Consider the following 22,867-nt stretch of genomic DNA (forward strand, 5'->3'; position numbering starts at 1 on the left):
CATGATTGTGGTAAAATTTCTTCTATATCACATTCGTTTATTTGTGAAAACAACCGAAATTTTGAAAAAATTTTGCAATTTTTAAAATTTTAATTTTTATGCCCTTAAATCAGAGAGAGATGTCACACAAAATAGTTAGTGAAAAACATTTCCCACATGTCTACTTTACATCAGCACAATTTTGGAACCAAAATGTTTTTTTTTTTTTTTATTAGGGAGCTATTAAGGGTTAAAACTTGACCAGCGATTTCTCATTTTTACAACAAAATTTACAAAACCATTTTTTTTTAGGGACCATATCACATTTGAAGTCACTTTGAGGGGTCTTTATGACAGAAAATACCCAAAAGTGACACCATTCTAAAAACTGCACCCCTCAAGGTGCTCAAAACCACATTCAAGAAGTTTATTAACCCTTCACGTGCTTCACAGGAATTTTTGGAATGTGGAAGAAAAAAATGAACATTTAAACTTTTTTCACAAAAATGTTACTTTACACCCAATTTTTTTTTATTTTCGCAGGGGTAACAGGAAAAAATGGACCCCAAAATTAGTTGTGCAATTTCCCTTGAGCACGCAGATACCCCATACGTGGGGGAAAACCACTGCTTGGGCATACGGCAGGGTTCGAAAGGGAAGGAGCACCATTTGACTTTTTGAATGTAAAATTTGCTTGAATAATTAGTGGATGTGCCCCTGATGTGCCAAAACAATGGAAACCTCCCACAAGTGACACCATTTTGGAAACTAGACCCCTCAGGGAACTTATTTAGATGTGTGGTGAGCACCCTGAACCCCCAAGTGCTTTACAGAAGTTTATAACATGGAGCCGTGAAAATAAAAAAAATCAAACTTTTTCCACAAAAATGATGTTTTAGTCCCATTTTTTTTATTTTCACAAGGGTAAGAGGAGAAAATGGACCCCAAAAACTTTTGTGCAATTTCTCCTGAGTACGCCAATACCGAATATGTGGGGAAAAAACAGTGTTTGGGCGCATGGCAAAGTTCAGAAGGGAAGGAGCACTGTGTGACTTTTTGAACGCAAAATTGGCTGGAATCGAGAGCAGACGCTGTAAAGATGTGCGGTTGTGGGTTGTAAGTAATCACCTAGGCAGATTAACGATGAAACAATATTTTATTGATCACAGCCATGGTAATAAGCAATTCAAGGTAAATGGCCAAAAACAGTTCTCTCAGTCCTCAAATTCCCAATCTGGGTTCAGTAGTTCCACTGGCTTTGTATAAGGCCATACTCACTGTCTCCATCCTCTTCCTTCAATGCTTCCACCCAACTCTCCTAAAACATGTCTGTCCTTTCTTCCACTGGGCTCAGTCCCCTCCCAGGTCAGAAGTGATCACACCCTCCCCCTTAAACATTCACTGTTCACTAAACAATGAAGAATATTCTAGAAGCCTTCATCTGAGACTGCATGTAAGACCCCCTGTGAGGACGGCTCCACTGTGTCTACAATCTACACACACATAACGAGATTATTGGCTATTGGAACAATGGTTAGATACTCCTGAGATACAGATATCATGAGATACAGATTAGTGGAATGCTGGACATTTTACAAGTGAATCTAGTGCACATACTGACAAGTAAGCAGAAGTATACAAAACATAACAAGTAAATCACTAATAAAACACAATAATAATATTAACAAAATGGTGGTCCGTTGCTGGAAAAGTACCATCGTCTTTAGAAAATGGGCAGCTCCTCACAGACGCCATATCGCGTTTGGAGAGCCCCTGATGTGCCTAAATAGTGGAAACTCCCCACAAGTGACCCCATTTTGAAAACTACACCCGTCAAGTATTTTAACTGAACTGGATGGACGCTTGTCTTTTTTCGGCCTTATAAACTATGAAACTATAGTTAACATTTTGAACACAGAGGTACAACACAGAATTTGATAACATTAGGTCATCATACAGTGGCCATCTACTCAGCTGGATTAGAAATATTCCATACGGTCAATATTGGCGTGTCAGAAAAAATTGTACACATGATTCGGATTTTTTTCTGGAATCTAAGGTTTTACAAAAACGTTTTAGAGCTAAGGGATACCCCCAGAAATTATTAAAGGATGCTTTCTCCAAAACTAGATCCCTATCACAGAACTTGTGTATCAACAAATCCAAGAATACCAGCCAAGAGCCATACAACGATTTCAGTTTAAATCTGATTACTACTTATGGTAAACCTACGCAAGCGTTATCCAGTTTATTAAAAAAATACTGGTTCATTTTAAGTAATGATCCAATATTAACTGGTCATTTACCAGAATTTCGTCAGGTCATATCGGAGGAGTAAAAATCTAGGAAACTATATAGCCCCTAGCAATACAACAATTGGTAGAAGACCGAACCATTTAAATTCAGCTCCTATTAGCAATAATGGATGTTATAAATGTAACGTCCCTAAATGCTTATGCTGTCAATCCATTGATAACGGAGCTAAAACATTCGTCTCTGTGGTCACTGGAGAGACATATCCCATCTGCTTTAGACTTACATGTTAGTCCTCATATGTGCTCTATCTGCTCCAGTGCACCTGCGGCCTGCAATACATTGGCCGCACTATCCAGGAAATGCACTCAAGATTAAATAAACATCGCCAAAATATTAGAAACGGCTTTCCCCTACATAGTGTTTCTAATCATTTCTTAAAAGAACATCAAAAAAATCCTAATAACCTAAAACTAACTATCATTGATCATATAGTTGATACACACCCTGATAGACTAAATCGTCTCATTACACGTGAAAATTATTGGATTTTCAAAATGAGAACCTTGTCTCCTGAAGGTTTGAACCTTAATATAGAGAAGACAACTTTTTAAATAATTGTTTTTATATTTTAGCAAATTTATTATATATATATATTTTATATGGAGGAGCAGGGGGGAGGAGGGAGAGAAGGAGGGAAGAGGGGAAAGGAGAGAGGGAGGGGAGGAGGGAGGAGAGAGAGAAAAGAGAAAAAATAAAAAATTTTTTTTTTTGGGAGGTTTTTTTTTTTTTTTTCTTTCCCTTTCCTTTCTTCGTCTACTTTTCCCTAATTATAATGATAGAAACTGATTGTAATTGTATAACTTTATATTTATACATTGTTTTATGTTGTATGTAAAAATTATTCTTTTTTTTTTATAATATAAAATATAGGGTGGTAGATGACAATATATCCTTTGAAGTATTATGATTATAGGATTCACAAGTTTTTATACAGTGAATCCTTTTTATAAGAACCCTATATGCTTCATTAGGCATTAATTTATAACAATCCTTTTTACTCTATTGAGCATATATGAACTCAAGGGGTTAATATAGAGGTATTACTCTGTATCTGGCCCCGCCCCTTTTAAGTAATTGTATACCTAGCCAAATGTATATAAGGATCAATTGTTTGCTGCTTGTCACACCTGATGAAGGTGGCTGTGACCACCGAAACGCGTTGTGTGTATTAATAAATCAGTCCTTTTAATATTTTTGCCCTGTTATTGGCGCTCTGGTACCGCTATTCATATTCACTGATTGTCCCATATCATCAAAGGAGAGAGATGATTTTCTAGATGCCTTTGTTATAGCTACATCTAGCCTTGGGGCTTTCTCCCAGGAGGAAGAGGCTGAGACCTCAAAGGGGTATTTCTTCTCAACAGAAGGGGGAAGAGAGCCCTTTCTCTCCTATGTATCAGATCCTGAAGTTTATCATTAACCGGAAAACAAGTTATTTTCCTTTGTCACAGTCCCCTGAACATAACATTCTGGACCGATTTCTCTGGTCTGGTATCTGTAATGCCCATAGTTGAGTGGACAGCTTTAACCAGACCGTCAATTTCATTTAGCGGTAAACAATGTTGCCCTACACCACTGTTTGAGGACAGAGGAGGAAGAGGACGAATCATCAGAGTCCACCTCATAGGCTGATGAGAGGGAGACATTAGAGGCTGGGGAGACCTCACAATCTGTATCCTCCTTTCTATTTACTTTTTTTTTTTTGTTTTTGTTTAGAGAGGACCTTGCTGATCTCTGATTTGACTAGGGTTTTTAATCCTGAGGCGAAACTAGGGGTCTCGTCTGCCAAAGCCTGGTTAATACAGGATTGGCACAAACTTTTGGGATTTGAGTCCACCAATACGACCTTACATAATGCACATTTCTTGTGCTTGGATTTGGTGGCACCCTTCTTCCCTGGTTTGGAGGAAGGACCTTTCTCAGCTGGGGGATCGTCCCTGGAGGCTGCAGATTCGTCCATCCTGCTGGAGCTACGATGGCTGGACCTGGTCGCAGATCTTCGCCTTCCTGAAGTCCGGGTGTTAACGGTAACTAGAGGGCGTTGTGTCTCCTGGGACTCCCCAAACAGCCGCTGAGATGGTGAAGGTGGCGGCTGCTTTAGTTGCTGCTGCTGCTCACTTTCTGTCTTCATTTTATGACAGGGACAGAAGTAGCTGGGAAGCCTGCAGCAACAGCGCATAAATGCTTATATATCAGCATCTGCTTCACTTTTTTTTTCCTTTATTATTAAAACAAGGTGAGAAAGTATATGTTGGTTTTTTTTTCACACATTTCTTTAATGCCAGGTGTGACAGCCCTCTGGGCGCGCCACCTGCTGGCCGTAGGGGCTAGAGTTTCAGCGTTCCCCCGGCGTCTGAACACACGTGACCGGAACTTCATGGTCCGGTCACTTGACCACCGGGAGCGCACAGCGGCGTCATCATGCCGCTCAACAGCTCGCATCCCCTGGCTCAATCCAGTCGTACCAGACATCTTTAACAGGTAAGCCTGTCAGAGGTTCCCCCATCAAGGATAGGAAACCAAACTGAGGCGAAAGAGAGGTGCCACCCTTTTAAGCCTGTAGGTTTCCTGTCCTTGGTGGGCGGATCCCCTCCCTCGTGGTGCTGTCATGGACGAATAAACATTTTATTTTTACCTTCCCTTTTATTCTTTCACACTTTTCCAATCTTTATTTCACGTTTTTGCTTTTTTTTTTGTTTTAACTTTCTTACTTAGTCCCAGTACGGAAAATCAACATGCCCTGGTCTGATCGCTGGTCTAATATTCTGCAATGCTTTGCATTTTTGCGTTACTGTAGGTGTCGTGTTTGATGTATAGCTGACACTTGCTGATTATTTTGCTGACTCTGCTAGTGAGCAGGTGCGATCATCGCACTTCCCGTCAGAAGAGAAGACTACTCCTGATCATGCGCAGTACACCCGGCTTCAGAAGATCTGAAGGGAAAGAAGCTGCGCGCATGCGTGAGGCATGTATAACGCTGACGATGATGAAGGCGCTTGTAAGTCATGTTATCACGCCCAGAGGGGCGTGATAACATATTAAGTGGGCAGACTAGTCTGGGGACACTAACGCCTCATCGACTAGTTGAGTCTTCATTTACATATCATAAAGGGACTTAAACTTAAGAAAAGTCAGATTTTGGTAAGAACTTACCTGTAAAATCCTTTTCAGCGAAGGAAGGAAGGGAGACACAAATCCATTACTTAGTGGGTAGGCGGAGCCCCATAGGATAGTTCACCTCAGATTAGAAAAAGTGACGACCGGCCCCTCCATTATAAAGGCTCCTCCTACTCCCATGTTCTCCAGTAAGTACACAAGCTAAGGAAGAGCAGACAACACCAGCAGAACAACACATCCCCTTCTGAAAGTCCAGAAATGAGAGAAAACAGGTTATGTAATAGAAACACACAGTCCTAGGCATACCTCACTGGACCTGACAACTGTGTAGAGCTGGCGATACTGGAAGGAGAGCCGTAGAGCGCTAAACCCAGTCCAGATGATCGTCATCAGGAAGGAGACGCGCTGCATCTAGGAAAACAAAAAAAACACTTCTGCCATGGGAGGGTGCTATGTCTCCCTTCCTTCCTTCGCGGAAAAGGATTTTACAGGTAAGTTCTTACCAAAATCCGACTTTCAGCAGCAGAAGGGAAGGAAGGGAGACACAAATCCATTACTTATTGGTACGTCCTAAAGCAGTACCTCACTTAAGGGTGGGAAATAGTGGCAGAATCTCCAACACCCCAACAACTTAGGCAAGAGCGCAAACCGCGCTGAATAAAGAAAAAATAAACAATAAAGAGATAACAAACTACCGCCGCCTGCAGGACCCTGCGTCCCAAGGCCGCATCAGCGGAAGCACTCACGTCCACTTTATAAAACTTAGTAAAGGTGTGAACGGAGCGCCAGGTGGCCGCCCGGCAGAGCTGCGCTGCCGAGGCCCCCTGATGAAAAGCCCACGATGAGCCAATGGCTCTCGTGGAATGACCTTGAACTTTAACCGGACAAGGCTTGCCCTTGAGCCGGTACGCTTCCAGGATAGCCGAACGGATCCACCGAGCTATCGTGTCCTTGGAAGCACGTTGACCACGCCGACGACCAGCCGGAATCACAAAAAGAGAGTCCGACTTCCAAAAACCTTGTGTGATTGTAAGATAGAACTTCAATGCCCGCACTAAGTCCAACGAGTGCAAGGCCCGCTCCCTTGGATTCTTAGGTTTTGGACAAAGAGAAGGCAACACAATGTCCTGATTAATGTGGAATTGTGACACTACCTTAGGTAAAAAATCTTCACGGGTACGAAGCACCACGCGATCCGGAAGGAATTCCAGAAAAGGAGGCGAGCAAGATAGTGCCGCCAACTCCGACACCCTTCTCAAAGAGGTGACTGCCACCAAGAAGGCCACCTTCCAAGAAAGTAACGAAAGTTTAGCAGAATCCATAGGCTCAAAAGGCCTATGTTGAAGGGCTTCCCGGACTAGATTAAGCCGCCACGGAGCCACAACTGCCCTCCACGGCGGAAACTGACGTGCGACTCCGCGACAAAAAGAACGCACATCCCTGCGTGAGGCAATAGCCCTTCTAAAAAGTGCGGAAAGTGCAGATACCTGACCCCGCACAGTACTAACCGCTAGACCCCTGGCCAAACTATATTGCAAAAAAGCCAAGAAGTTGGGGATGGAAAAAACCCTCGGGTTTCTTGAAGATCCAGAACACCATGAATAGAAAGATTCCCAAGTTCTGTGATAAATCCTAGTCGTAGCTGGATCCCTGGCTGCCCGCAAGGTAGCAATGACCTCGGGCGAAAACCCGCGACGGGTCATGATCTCGGTCTCAAGAGCCACGCCGTCAAACAAAGTGACCTCAGGTCCGGATGACGAATGGGCCCCTGGCTTAACAAGTCCGAGCGAAGTGGTAGTGGAAACGGAAGCGCCGCTCGAAGAGATACCAGCGTCGAATACCACGCTCTTCGTGGCCAATCCGGTGCTACCAAGATTACTGATACTCGTTCGAGTTTGATCCGTCGGATTACCAGAGGAAGTAAGGATATCGGCGGAAATACATAGACCAGCTCGAACTGGTCCCACGGGGCTACTAGAGCATCTACCGCCACAGCCTCCGGATCCCTGTACCTGGACATGAACATCGGAACCCTGGCATTCAGCCTGGACACCATCAAGTCCACCTGAGGAGTCCCCCAACGGGAAAACAGCAGAGAAAAACATCTGGATGGAGACTCCATTCCCCAGGATCCACCTGCTCGCGACTGAGGAAGTCCGCCGAGATATTCAGCACACCTGGGATGTGGATCGCAGAGATTGCTGGAATCCTGGACTTGGCCCAAACCAAGATCCGAGAGACCTCCATCATGAGTCTGGAACTTCTCGTCCCGCCCTGATGGTTGATATACGCAACCACCGTCGCATTGTCCGACTGAATCCGGACCGGTAGACCGTTCAAAAGGACCGTCCAATGTTGGAGGCAGAGAAATATCGCTCTCAACTCCAAAATGTTGATCGGGAGAGACGACTCCTCTGAAGACCAGACCCCCTGAACCCAGAGGTCGTTCCAAACTCCCCCCCCCCCAACCCGTCAGGCTGGCGTCGGTGGTAATCACCGACCACCTCGGGAGAAGGAAGGATTTCCCCAGGGACAGAGTCTCTGGACGTAACCACCATCCAAGAGACTCTCGCACCCTGCGAGAGATAACGACTGAGCGATCCAGAAAAGTCAGAGATCGATCCCAATGTGTCAGAATAAGATTTTGGAGATCCCGGGAATGAAATTGTGCAAACGGTACTGCTTCCATAGCTGCCACCATTTGATCCAGAAGGCGCATGCATTCCCGAAGGGACATTGACAACGCCGACCTCCTAGCCTGGACCAGAAGCCGAAGGTTCGCCTGTTTGACAGGAGGCAGAGACACAACTGCCCGAACTGTATCGAAATGCATCCCCAGGAACAGAATGGACTGCGCTGGTTCCAATGACGACTTCTTCCAATTGATCAGCCACCCGAAGTCCATCAGGTACTGAAGGGAGAGGTCGTGAGCCGCTATCGCCTCCTCCGCTGTGGGCGACACTATGAACAGGACGTCCAGGTAGGGGAGGATCGTAACCCCTTGTCTTCGAAGAAGCGCCATGAGAGGAGCCAGAACCTTTGTAAAAACCCTGGGTGCCGAGGCCAACCCGAATGGTAGGCCCACAAACTGGTAATGGGTTTGACCTATGGCGAAACGCAAAAAACGCTGGTGAGCTCTGCCGATAGGGATATGCAAATAGGCGTCGCGGATGTCCATGCGGAACTTCCGTGTTCGGACGTAAATGTTCAAATCTCTGAGATCCAGTACCAGGCGAAACTTGTCCTCCTTTTTGGGGACCACAAAAAGGTTGGAGTAAAAAACCCTTCCCTGGTCTTCCGGAGGAACCTGAACCACCACACCCTGCTGCAGGAGAGAGTCGACCTCCTGTAACAGTGCAGCAGCCAGCCTTGGCACGGATGGAATGCATGTCTGACGAAACCTGTCTGGAGGTGGAGAGTGAAACTCTATGAAATAGCCTGCCGACATAACCCGCGTCACCCAGGTGTCTGATGTGTGGGATGCCCAAATTGACCCGAATTGTAACAGGCGACCTCCCACCAGAGAACCCTCGGTGGGATCCCTGGCGTCAATTAGCCTTAGCGGATCTTTTGTCAACCTCCCGTCTGTCCTGACGGGACTGTTGCTTCCAAGGAGTACAAGATTTCTGGGAGGATCTGCCGGAGGACGAAGGACGACCTGATCTCCAAGAAGGCTGACCGAATCGTCCCCTGGTCCGAAAGGACCGATGACCTCTACCGGGCCCTGACCTGCCAGATGTGGATGCCGCTGCCTTCTTTAGAGGCAGGGAAACATCCTTGTCCTTGGCAATCAGCTCCGAAAGGTCCGAACCAAAAAGCTGACCGCCCCTATATGCAAGACTAAGCAAACCTTGCTTGGATATTGTATCTCCGGTCCACTGCTTAAGCCACAGTGCTCTTCTAACTGTGACGGCCGAAGCTTGAGCCTTGGACAAAATTGAAGTAGTGTCCAGTACTGCATCCCTGCCATAACACATGGCTTCTTCCATCAACTGAAAAAGCCTTTCCACTTCTGAACGCGGAGTCCCATCTTGCCATGCCGTTCGCAGCTGATCCAACCACCGCAGGGAAGCCTCACCGGCCCACATGGCCCCTAAGGCCGCTCGGAAACCATGACCTGCGGCTTCATAGATGGATTTCGCCGCTGACTCCGATCTCATGTCCAGAGGATCCTGAAGATTGGCTTTCCCTTTAACCGGAAGCAAGGAGGACTTGCTCAACTGAGACAGGGATATATCCACCTCGGGAGAAGGAACCCAATCAGTGACCATCTCCTTAGCGCAGGGATACAGAGCATCAAAAAAACGCATCCCCTGGAAGCGTTTATCCGGACACCGGCGCTCCTTCTCCACTGCCTCGTTAAGTTCCTCATGCGCAGGCAACGTTGGACGAGCACGGCGCGTTTCCTGATATAGCCGGGCAGACTTAGACGGTCTTGCCGGCTCTTCAGACAGCTGTAACACTTCCCGCATGTCCTTAATAAGCACATCTACGCGGCCTGAAAGTGAAATAGAGCGACCTCGTCGATCCTCTTCCTCAGAATCAAAGATTTCCTCAACCGAACTCGTTGGTGAAACCGAAACCTCTGATGCGCTGTGCGAGGGAGATAGTGCCACAGTCCTGCGGCGCTTTTTTCCTCGTGGCGACTGATGCGATCTGGCTGACACCCACTGACCCAGGAGGCCTCTGAGACCTCAGATAAAAGACTGGAGAACATGGGAGTAGGAGGAGCCTTTATACTGGAGGGGCCGGTCGTCACTTTTTCTAATCTGAGGTGAACTATTCTATGGGGCTCCGCCTACCCACTAAGTAATGGATTTGCGTCTCCCTTCCTTCCCTTCTGCTGCTGAAAAGTATTTTTAAAATGTGTAATGTAATAAAGGGACTGTGGCTATGTTCACACATTGCAGTTTTTGCTGCATATTTGTCACTGTATATTTGTCTCTTGTCCATTCTGATAAAGTTTAGTGCAAAGAAAAATAACCTGATACAACTTTCTTAGTTTTTGGCAGCAAAAATGCATTTTTGCACTACCCATTGCTTTCAATGGGTGAAAAACGCTGCAAAAACCAATGTCTTGCACAAAAGATTGAAGACCAAAAAGACAAGCTGTGTGCAAGAGATTTTAGAAATATCAGACTTTGCTGGTACTGTAAAATGCATCTGATAATTAGCATAAAACAACTCAGCAAAAAAGCTGAAAAAACGCAACATGTGAACATAGCCTTAGGTTGGGAATTTAGTTGTGTAAACACAACTTCTGGTGATTCTGGTGGCACAGGGGACCTGACAGGTTATCTTTAATATTAAATTTGGCTCATGAAACCGTTAGTAACGGCTCTCAACAGGAAAAGCGATGCATTTACCCATTTGTGTTAGCTATATCCGCGGATCACCATAGAGCAAATCAAGGCGGAGAATTTATTGGTCCCCAGGTCAGACAATTTCAAAGGCATGAAGAAGTTTGTTTAAAAGACAGGGAAACAAAAGCATGAAAAGCTTTGAAAAATGTGACAAATAGTTTGTTAGTAAGTTTCAGAGCTGAAAATTTCAATCAGCTTGTGGATAAACTTCTAACTGCAAATTAGAAAATAAGCTTCAGAATGTCTTGGAAACTACATACAGTGGCTTGGGAAAGTATTCACCCCCTTGGCTTTTTACTTATTTTGTTACATTACAACCTGTGTTTAAATATTTTTGGAATCTGATTTGTGTTTGATGCATCAGCACTAAACAGTAAGTTGGTGAAGTGAGAAAAATATAGGCATTAATTAAATTTATGGGATTAAATAATTAAAAATTGGCATGTGCATGTGTTAACCCCTTTTGCAATGAAGCCCCTAAAAAATTCTGGTGCAAGCAATTACCTCCATAAGTCACACCTTGTCAAATCAGTGGTATAGATATTATAAAAAGAGGAATACTTCACTCATCAGTGGACATATTAGAACTGACACCATGATATCATACAATAAGGAATATGAGATGAGTGGGTCTGTGGGTGGGAGGGGGTAAGGAGAAACAACAGGGATTAAAGAACCAAGAGAGCGGAGAGGAACATGATTAAATCACTAAGTTTAGTATTCCTTTTTTATTATATCTATACTAATTATTTGACACGTGCGTATGTATTCTTTTTGCCCCCCTTTTTCGTTTTTTGAAATACATTAAATGTTGATACTACTACTGTATTTTTCGGACTATAAGGTTGTGTGCCCACGATGCGTTTTTTTAAGCGTTTCCGCAGCGGCAAAAACGCTGCAGAAACGCTTAAAAACGCATGGTAGAAGGCCTGCCATGTTCCCCAATGATAATCCGCATGTGCTGTGCTGCGGAAATTTCCACTGCGGGTTATCATTGCGGAAAAAAACGCAGCACTACCAATTATTTTGCGGGAAGCTCTGCGTTTTCGCCGCCATTGACTTGCATTGGAACGCATGGAATCTGCATCACTGCATCTGTACATGCGGAATGCAAGCATTTCAATGTGCGGATGGTACCCGGGTCTGGAGGACAGGAGACTCTCCTCCGGACCCGGGTACCACTTAAAAAACGCATCATGGGCATACAGCCTAAACTCAGTATTTTTCATTTCCGGCCTACAACTTCCAAATAAGAACGAATCTCGCATTTTCAAAGATATTTTTGAGTTTAGCATCCAAAAATGACCCACGTCTAGTTAGTCATGATAGTGTGGGGTATCATACTGTGCGCGCGACATCATACTGTGTGAGGGACTGTGTAGGGAATCATGCTGTGCAAAGTACTGTGTGGGTATCATACTGTGGAAGTGGTGGTGGAGATTAAAGCGTGGGGCAGCTGTACAAAATACAAGGACTGAATAACAAGAGCAGTAAGAGTAAATGCTTTTTATACAGTTTATAAAAAGCAGTAAATTATATGGTGTTGACTGGCTGCTACTGATGGAATAAAATACTAGACAGGGGTGTAGTCCAGCACCCGAGCAAATCTAAAAACACTATATAATCCACGAAAAAGAACATGAAAATAAGAAAAAAGGTTAATTTTTTTTTTTTTAGATTTAAACCTTTGCTTCTTTCACATGCTTTTCGTGGATAAAATAATTGATAAGTGCTTTATAATATTAGTTCGAGTGCTGGACTACACCCCTTTATTTCATTGGCTACCTGAAAAACCATCTCTTCTTCTCTGTCCCTGAACCAGTAACTTCGATGCATACATGTAACTGGCGGGCTGATTAACTTGTCCTTTCATACTAAAAAGAGTACACATTATAATAAGGGCTCACATACACTTCCGTATAACACGGCTGAGTGCTATCCGATATTTTATCTAAAAGCCAATGCCGATTCAGGCTGAGAAAACAATTGCAGCATGCTGCAAGTGCATCCCATAATTGGATCGCACTCATCCATTCGAAGTCTATGGCTGTGAGGTAAACGTCGGACTGCACTCAGATTTTATCAGAGTGTAGTCCGATGTATTAACACAGAATCAATGGAGAAATTAAGTTCTCCATCATCTCCAGACTTTGCTGTCTTTCTCTCATTCTGACAGCGTTTGAGCCAAGTGTCATTAGCATAATTGGCCCGATTCTCTTGCAAGAGAGAATCAACACCAGTATGAGAGCCCTAAGAACTACAGTAACATGTATTAGCAGTAGCAGCGAATCAGCAGACTTAAAGAAGTTGTCCACTACTTTTACATTGATGCCCTATCCATAGGATAGGGCATCAATGTATGATCAGCCGGGGTCCCGCACACGGCACCCCCGCCGATCAGTAGTTATCGGTGCTGCCAGCCGGAAGTGCTCACCTGTGGTGCTCCGCCATCAAGTGGTAGTGGCCGCCGTGGTGTACTGCACATCCGCCTCCTATTCAAGTGAATGGGATGCGGAGCTGCAGTACACCGTGGCGACCACTAACACTTGACGGCGGAGCCTCACAGGTAACCACTTCCGGCCAGCGGCAGTAGCCGCCGGCACCGATAACTGCTAATCGGCAGGGGTGCCGCGTGGAAAGGGAATCAATGTAGAAGCAGTGGGACAACCCCTTTAATCATGCTCAGTAATTTCGGGACCAGCCAAGTTTTCACTGTTTGTGCTTTCATGTTTTCTTCTCCTTACAAGTACCAAATTTTTTTCCGTTGATTAAAAAAAGCGATAAGATTAATAATTTCGGAACCAGCCAAGTAATCACTTTTTGTGCTTTCATTTTTTTCTTCTCTTTCTTACAAGAACCAGATTTTTTCCGTTAACATAGCCACGTAACAGTTTTTTTTTTTTGCAGAATGAATTGTATTTTTGAATGATAGCATTCAATTTAGTATATAATGAACTGAAAATTGGGAGAAATTTTTTTTCTGAGGGGTTTTGTTTTATGGCGTTAGACAGCAAAAATGACCTGGCAACATGACTTTTCAGGTCAGTACAATAACAGTGATTCCAAACTCATATAGTCTTTTTTTTTTGATACTTTAAAAAATTAATTGCACACCGCTGGTCTAGAGTAAAAGCTGATGCGATCCAGTCCATAATCTACTGTAAAAGCTACCTGTGGCAAGTCATGCAAATGAGTAGATCGTTAGTATTTGCAATATATACAACTCAAATGAAAAATATAAAAGTATCTTACCAAAAAGGTGTTTCGACAGTGGAACTGGTTGTAAGTCTTCCTTTTATCGTGAAGTGGAAAAGCAAAAAAACTTTCGCTGTACACCTGATTTGAAATGCAAAGAAAAGAAATATTAACCATTGAGACGCTGTCGCAATAATCAGGGTTACTAATTCATGGAAAACAATTTCCAAATTAGAGACAAAACAGTTGTCTAAAAGGTAACCAAAGCCCCAGTGGGTGCTACAACCCCTGGCAAAAATTATGGAATCACCGGGCTCGGAGGATGTTCATTCAGTTGTTTAATGTTATTGAAAAAAAGCAGATCGCAAACATGGCACAAAACTAAAGTCATTTCAAATGGCAACTTTAGGGCTTTAAGAAACACTAAAAGAAATCAAGATAAAAAATGTGGTACTTAGTAAGGGTATTAACAAAAAAAAAGATCGCTCTTATAATTCATACCTTTGGGATGTTTGCTATCTAAATTTAATATCCAGAATACTTCACACAGCATAAGGTGTTTTTGCCAACTAACTCCTCTAGGGGGATATGGCACTCTTTTTATACTGAAAAATTTAAAGTGCATTAAATCACCATTATGCATAGTAACAAAACGTTTGACAGCATCAGAGTACGACCCATTTTTTTTAGATATATTATTTAAAGCGGACCTATCACTAAATGTTTTAATATTTAAATAAAATGCAGATGTAATAAAATGTATAATTTCACCAAAAAATTATTAACAAGGCATAGATCAAGTGGGAGAAACATGCTTCTTTGTGGCGTCAGACTCTACTCAACTGAGCCGACTTCAGCTAAAGGCGCCTCTAAGCTGGGGAACTCCCCCTTATCTGCTGTGCTGACATCACTCTCCCATGATGCAGTGCGTCAAGGAAAGTGAACAGCAGTCTGCCGGTCTGAGCTGGATGTGTTCAATCCAGCATGCAGCTCTGGGTATGTGCTCCATAACTCACCAGGCAGTGAGCTGGAGGCTTCTCTTGTGTTTCCTCCTTCACCTCCTTTTCTGGTGGAAAAGCCTTGCTGGTTTCCCTTGCTCACACTATAAAGCACCGAAGATTAGATCCTGCAGTCTGCTGAGTAGTGATTGAGTCCCTCCCGTCACCACAAGTACTTGAAAGGAGAAAGCTGAAAGATGATGTGTGCCAGAAAAGAGGGGTGTTATTTACTTCATATGGTCAGTGTATGAGTGACTGTGTGTATACATGTGTGACATGTCTGCTTATATGTGTAAAGTGCATGCATGAGTGTATGGTGAATTTGAGAACTGTATGTAAACATGTATGCAGTGTGTTTATATACAATATATGCAGTGCGTATATATGTGCAGTGCGTATATATATATGTGTGTGTGCGTACGTGTATATATGTGTGTGTGTGTACACACATATATACAGTACAGACCAAAAGTTTGGACACACCTTCTCATTTAAAGATTTTTCTGTATTTTCATAACTGAAAATTGTACATTCACACTGAAGGCATCAAAACTATGAATTAACACATGTGGAATTATATACTTAACAAAAAAGTGTGAAACAACTGAAAATATGTCTTATATTCTAGGTTCTTCAAAGTAGCCACCTTTTGCTTTGATGACTGCTTCGCACACTCTTGGCATTCTCTTGATGAGCTTCAAGAGGTAGTCACCGGAAATGGTCTTCCAACAATCTTGAAGGAGTTCCCAGAGATGCTTAGCACTTGTTGGCCCTTTTGCCTTCACTCTGCGGTCAAGCTCACCCCAAACCATCTCGATTGGGTTCAGGTCTGGTGACTGTGGAGGCCAGGTCATCTGGCATAGCACCCCATCACTCTCCTTCTTGGTCAAATAGCCCTTACACAGCCTGGAGGTGTGTTTGGGGTCATCGTCCTGTTGAAAGATAAATGATGGTCCAACAAAACGCAAACTGAATGGAATAGCATGCCGCTGCAAGATGCTGTGGTAGCCATGCTGGTTCAGTATGCCTTCAATTTTGAATAAATCCCCAACAGTGTCACCAGCAAAGCACCCCCACACCATCACACCTCCTCCTCCATGCTTCACGGTGGGAACCAGGCATGTAGAGTCCATCCGTTCACCTTTTCTGCGTCGCACAAAGACACGGTGGTTGGAACCAAAGATCTCAAATTTGGACTCATCACATCAAAGCACAGATTTCTACTGGTCTAATGTCCATTTCTAATGTTCTTTAGCCCAAACAAGTCTCTTCTGCTTGTTGCCTGTCCTTAGCAGTGGTTTCCTAGCAGCTATTTTACCATGAAGGCCTGCTCCACAAAGTCTCCTCTTAACAGTTGTTGTAGAGATGTGTCTCTGCTAGAACTCTGTGTGGCATTGACCTGGTCTCTAATCTGAGCTGCTGTTAACCTGCGATTTCTGAGGCTGGTGACTCGGATACACTTATCCTCAGAAGCAGAGGTGACTCTTGGTCTTCCTTTCCTGGGGCGGTCCTCATGTGAGCCAGTTTCTTTGTAGCGCTTGATGGTTTTTGCAACTGCACGTGGGGACACTTTCAAAGTTTTCCCAATTTTTCAGACTCACTGACCTTCCTTTCTTAAAGTAATGATGGCCACTCGTTTTTCTTTACTTAGCTGCTTTTTTCTTGCCATAATACAAATTCTAACAGTCTATTCAGTAGGACTATCAGCTGTGTATCCACTAGACTTCTGCACAACACAACTGATGGTCCCAACCCCATTTATAAGGCAATAAATCCCACTTATTAAACTGACAGGGCACACCTGTGAAGTGAAAACCATTTCCGGTGACTACATCTTGAAGCTCATCAAGAGAATGCCAAGAGTGTGCAAAGCAGTCATCAAAGCAAAAGGTGGCTACTTTGAAGAACCTAGAATAGAAGACATATTTTCAGTTGTTTCACACTTTTTTGTTAAGTATATAATTCCACATGTGTTAATTCATAGTTTTGATGCCTTCAGTGTGAATGTACAATTTGCAAAGTCATGAAAATACAGAAAATCTTTAAATGAGAAGGTGTGTCCAAACTTTTGGTCTGTACTGTATATATATATATACACACTGTATTTTTTTATATATGTGTATACGCATATATATATTTTTTATAAATACATGCACATATATGTGTGTGTGTATATATATATATATTTGTGTATGTCATAGAGAGATGCAAATATACCTGTGTAATATATATAGTACTATATATTACAGATATATTTATGTACATATAGCTCTCCCTCTATAGAGAGATACATACACAGACATACCTGTGTAATATATAGTATACAGGTATATTTGTATTTCTCTCTCTAGGACATATATAACAACAAAGAGGGGCTCAACCATAATGTGCAGTTACATAAAGTTGCACTATATGTAAATCTATAGATAAAGTAAGATATATGGAAAAATATCAGCAACCAGGCAAAAACCTTGAAATGTAGAAAAAAATGGAATGAAAGCCACACTTCACTGAAAATAAGTGATACAGCTAGACTTTATTCCCCCATCTGATCTGGATGGATAAAGTCGGCCTTTTTCATTTATTTCCTCTGAAGCGCTACTTCAACTCTATTATTTAAAGTGCTTAGTTTTTAGTCAGGAGATGTAAATGTGAATTTGTATAAGCGAATATGGTGATACATGCTGTGGCTACTCTGTAGTCTACACACAGTATATATAGGCAGGAGACCCCTTTATATAGATTGTCCCCCTTTCTATTACAACCATCTGATTAAGGCTGTGTGCCCACGATGCGTTTTTTAAGCGTTTCCGCAGCAGCAAAAACACTGCAGAAACGCTTAAAAAACGCTTGGTAGAAGGCCTGCCATGTTCCCCAATGATAATCCGCATGTGCTGTGCACATGCTGCGGAAATTTCCGCTGCGGATTATCATTGCAGAAAAAAACGCAGCACTAACAATTATTCTGTGGAAGCGTGGCGTTTTCGCCGCCATTGACTTGCATTGGAACGCATGGATTACGCATCACTGTATATGTAGATGCGTATTCTACACGTTTCAATGTGCGGATTGTACCCGGATCTGGAGGACAGGAGACTCTCCTCCGGACCCGGGTACCATAGAACCTGTGAAAAAAAAGAATAAAATAAAAAATAAATATTATATTTACCTTCTGATGGCCCGCGGTGCGCTCCTCCTCACTTGCCGGCAAATCGCGATGGACTGAAGGACCTGCGCTGACGTCATAGTCATGTGATGTCAGGTCCGTCAGTGTAGTGCACCGCGAGCTGCCGGCAGCCAGGACGGAGGGAAGCAAGACTCCGGGGGCCATCAGAAGGTAAGTATAGATTTATTTTTTTATTTTTAACCATTCTTTGGGGTCACACTATATAAATCCATGCCGTTTGCATGGATTTATATAGTGTGACCAAGTTGTCAAGCACTTTCCAAGTGATGCTAAAATCGCTTGGAAAGCGCTTATCAACCCGCATGCGGAAATGCATGTGAAGAACGCTTCACATCCGCAAGTCCCTGGCAGGAAAAACGCATGTACAATCCGCATGTACAATCCGCATGCGTTTTTTCTGCCAGGGAGATGCACAAATGCTCAGGAAAAATCCGGAGCATTTCTGCATCGTGGGCACATAGCCTAAATGAGCTCTTAGAGTCCCTACACTGCTGCTGACCAGAGGCGCTGCCTAGCAAACAGCCTCTGGGGGCGTGTCTCAGAGCACAGCACGCTGAGCTGCCAGTCCCAAGATGGCGGCTCCCATAACTGTGATTCTCTTATTTCATAAAGAAAGTAATTCTTCCAAAGGTGATTTATTTCATGTTTATTTATATCTACAGTCTCCTTACTGTAATATATCATAAGATGTGTGGAGGTGATAGGTCCTCTTTAAATTTTCTATTGGTACATCCTACATATTGTACTTTACATTAAAGAATATACTACATGGTGGGTATCGCAGTTAATGAATTCTTGAATGTAATGAACATCTCCTTGAGAAGAGTGAAAGCTTTTTGTTTTGTCCGCTGCAAAGGCACACGTTACATTGGTTTCCATTACACTTGAAAAAAACTTTGGGTTTTAACCAACAGGTCTTTTAGGTCGGACTTTGGAACAGGCTTGGAGAAAGCAGGTTGACCAAGGTCCAGCCTCTTTGCCACAAACCTGCAGGGCTGAGATATGATTTTTCTGAGTGTGTAATCTTGATGGATGACTGGAAGATTTTTTTGGATAATATTTTTGACTTTATTGTATTGTAGACTGGAAAAAGTAACAGATACGTCATTATTCATATTTGAATAAATATTTTTCTTATTAGATAGTAGTTGATTTCTTGTTTTGTTTTTACTTTGGTTAATGCACCATGAATCAACTGACTTCCATATCCCCTTTCTCACAATCTGTTATGTAAAACATTCCACAAGGAAGCAGTTGTCATCTGAACAAATGCGTTTAGCACTTAAACATTTCTACGTAGGGGATAGTCCTAGTAGTATGTTTGAGGTGACAGCTTGTTGATTGGAGAATTTCATGCGGGCATCCCTATCTATGTGTGGCAACGTGAGGTCAGTTTCCCAAGGTAATTTAACCCTTTAAATACACCTTTGGATGGCCATTTGATGCAGATTTTTGCACCAGTTCTTTAGGTTTTCTAGCTGATATAAGGTGTATTTGAGGTGCCCCCTGGGCCGTGGGGTACCCGGTGCCGGGCCGGTAGACGCTGGGGGTTGTAGTCGCTGTGGCGGTGACCCAGTCCATGACCCAGGGCGGTCAATCCAAGGGTAATTTCTATAGGTTTATAATGTCCGACTACACCACCTGTGGAGTGCGGCTAATGAGGCCGCCGCTGCGGAACAGTCCTCTGAAGCTGATGGGTTGGCAGCAAGGGTGGTATAACTCCCCACAGGAAGAGTGTAGCTTCAGGGCAATGTGTGTGGATGATGGTGGTTGTGTAGGGTGTCGCGGTGCAGAAATAACCACAGAGTCCGTATAGTGCAGTCCCAGGGTCTTTACTGGTGGCAATTAGACAGGCCTGGACTGGAGTACTGGCTAGAGATAAGAGTCCGGTCAGTCTGGGAGCAAGCATAGAGTCCTCCTGGTCAGGTGGAGTTGTAGGCCTGCCGTGCTCACTATTCTCTTTGGCTATTCTGCTTTTAGCTGTGTTGTAGCCCAAGTCCCTGAGTGTAACGTGCTGTGCTCACCAGTATGGCTGGCAGCTCGGGCCTTGTGGATGCCTCGCTCCTCCTTGGCGGTACTGGTCCCTCGGTGCTGCTGAGCCTCCGGGCGTCTGATGGGGCTAGGAGACCTGCAATCTCCTGCCCTCCAGTATCTGTTGCTGGGCCTGAAGGGTCCCACAGCCTCGGACTCCGGTGTCCGGTTCCTGTGTAGCTCCAGCTAGGACTAGCTATCTCCAGCTCCAGTCTCTAGCTCCGCTCTCTTCAGTGTCCTAAACTCGACTCCTGCACTGACTAAACTATCCCCGCCTCCAGATCCAGTTGCCAAGGGGAGGAACTCCCCTTGCTGGCCTGGAGCCAGGAAAGTGTTGCATGTATAGTTGCATGTATAGTGTACCTGACCAGGAAACCCCTGCTTGCCTCCAGACATGGCATTACCTCTTTTAAGGGAGGCAATACCACTGTGGCAACCAGACCCTCTGGGGTGCCACATTCCCCCCTAGTTTATTTCAGTACTCTGGGACTGAACATATTTTTGCAAAATAACAATAACAATAGCAATAACAAGGTACATTAGAATATTTACAAACATTACAGTCCTTGATAGGTTACAGTATAATCTGCAACCAGGTGTCCATTCCACGGCGCAAGGCGTAATTTGAGGGACCCGTGCAAAACCCTCCACGGAGGCCCTGGGGTGGCTGCAGGGCATAGATGATCCAGGTGTTGGACCACGTCTTCAGTGGTCTTTCACAAGGGGGCACTTTTACAAGTGCAACTATTTACAATGGAGAGTTCTTTGGTTATTCACTGTCCATAACCTAAAAGTCTTTGTACCCTTTTCGGGTAACTGGATAAACAGGTTAAATGCACACATATAAAACATTTCAAAATTTTTCTATACTTTAAACTTTGGCATTTTAAATTCTCCAACGAGCAGGGGGCTGACCTCTTGTACTTCTGGTAGATCTACGTAATGCACTATCTGTCAGTGCTCTACCCTGGTCCCTTGTGTCTACCCCTGGTGTGGTGGGTTCAGTGTGAACTGCACTACTAGTATTATGAGGTGACACTGGTAGGTTGGGCAACTTCCTACGGATTCTTTGGCTTACTGTGGGTATGACAGGTTCACTATTAGCAGACGGTAGATTCTCCTGGTCTGCTGATGGGGAAACTTCTGCCTCCGGGGCCAACTGTTCTTCCAACTCTTCTGGGACTTCTGTAGCTTCCTGAGGGGCTGGTTGGAGAAAGGTGAGGACTTGCACAACAATTGCATTATTCACTTGTGTCCACGACAGGGGAAATTCTCTGAGTACTGTTCTGACCATTTCTTCCACTTCCTCTGTGGGTTGAGGGCTATCTTGGTCTTCTTTAGGGTGTTGCAGTTGCTCGGGACATTTCTTCAAGTGGTCTCTGGAAACTGTTGCTGATGTTTCTCCTCCATCCTTACTAATGAGGCACACCTTGGTGTTATCATGACTCGAGGGTAGGATGGTGTATGGCTCTACCTCCCACTGGTCATCCAACTTGTGGAGTCGCCTCTTCCTCTTAAGGACTTGCTCTCCAGGTGACAGGGGAACAGCAGGTGCATGTTGATTGTAAGTCTTCTCTTGTCTTTGTCTTGCTTTGGAAAGAATTCTTTCAACACTCTCTTGCACTTTGCGGTATTATTGTTGCCGCTCAGTGTCCCAATCTGCATCCGGTGAGGCTGTCTCCGGTGTTAGGACCCCCATGTCCAGGTCGATGAGAGCAAGACCTGGCAAGCTGCCCATCAGGTAAGCAGGTGTGCAGTTGGTAGAGTTTACTGGGATATGGTTATAGAGGTCCACCAGATCTGGTAGCTTTTCTGGCCACAGGCTGCGTTCCTCAAGGTGTAACGTCTTCAGCAGGTCTATCACCACCTGGTTCATCTTCTCACACAACCCGTTGGTTTGGGGGTGATACGGCGTTGTCCTGATTTTCTTGCAGCCGTACAGGTTGCAGAATTCCTGGAACACCTCCGCTTCGAAGGCTGGACCTTGGTCAGTAAGCACACGGTCAGGGTAACCGTGTGGGCGACAGAAGTGCTGTTGGAAAGCTTTGGCTGCTGTCTGAGCCGTCTGGTCCTTTACTGGCACTACTACCAGGAACTGGGAGTAGTGGTCTACGATGGTGAGAGCGTAGACATAGCCTGACCTGCTTGGGGCTAGCTTCACGTGGTCCAAGGCTCCCAGTTCAAGTGGCTGTTTGGTGATGATGGGCTGCAGGGGAGCCCTCTGGCTGTCACGGTCTTTTCGCCTCAGGTTGCATGGTCCGCATTCTCGACGCCACCTTTCGATTGCTTTCCTCATGACAGTCCAGTAGAACTGTTCACGTAGCAGGACTTCCAACTTCTTCCAGCCAAAGTGTCCCGCTCCATCGTGGTACGCTTCCAAGACCATTGACGCATCCCGCCTCGGGACTACCACTTGCCAGACCAATTCATGTGTCCAGGAGTTGATGGCTCTTCGACACAGCTTCTCTTCATAGATGAATAGCTTGCCCTTCTCCTTCCACAGCTGTTTGGTCTCCTGTGGAGCATCTGGATCAGGGCACGAGTCAGCTCGTGTCAGCAACTCCTTGACTAGGCGGACAGCCGGGTCACTATCTTGTGTCTCTGCCCATCCATGGTGGGGCAATGGATTGAACGTGGCCTCTCTGTTGGCGTAGCACCTGTTCTTCACACAATGGGAGCAC

General features: G+C 44.4%; 1 protein-coding gene across 2 annotated transcripts in view; it reads right to left on the reverse strand.

Moving 5' to 3' along the window:
* Positions 1–22,867, reverse strand: part of PGAP1 (post-GPI attachment to proteins inositol deacylase 1) — a 1,100,814-nt gene that overhangs the window by 757,365 nt on the left and 320,582 nt on the right. For both annotated transcript variants that reach the window (XM_073647815.1, XM_073647814.1), the window contains exon 10: positions 14,028–14,111. In XM_073647815.1, coding sequence (XP_073503916.1) covers positions 14,028–14,111 — 84 coding nt within the window. The remainder of the gene's footprint in view (positions 1–14,027; positions 14,112–22,867) is intronic.

Source organism: Phyllobates terribilis, unplaced genomic scaffold (genome assembly GCF_046119375.1).
Source record: "Phyllobates terribilis strain yellow unplaced genomic scaffold, ASM4611937v1 Scaffold_9__5_contigs__length_417890890, whole genome shotgun sequence".
NCBI classification, from domain to species: domain Eukaryota; kingdom Metazoa; phylum Chordata; class Amphibia; order Anura; family Dendrobatidae; genus Phyllobates; species Phyllobates terribilis.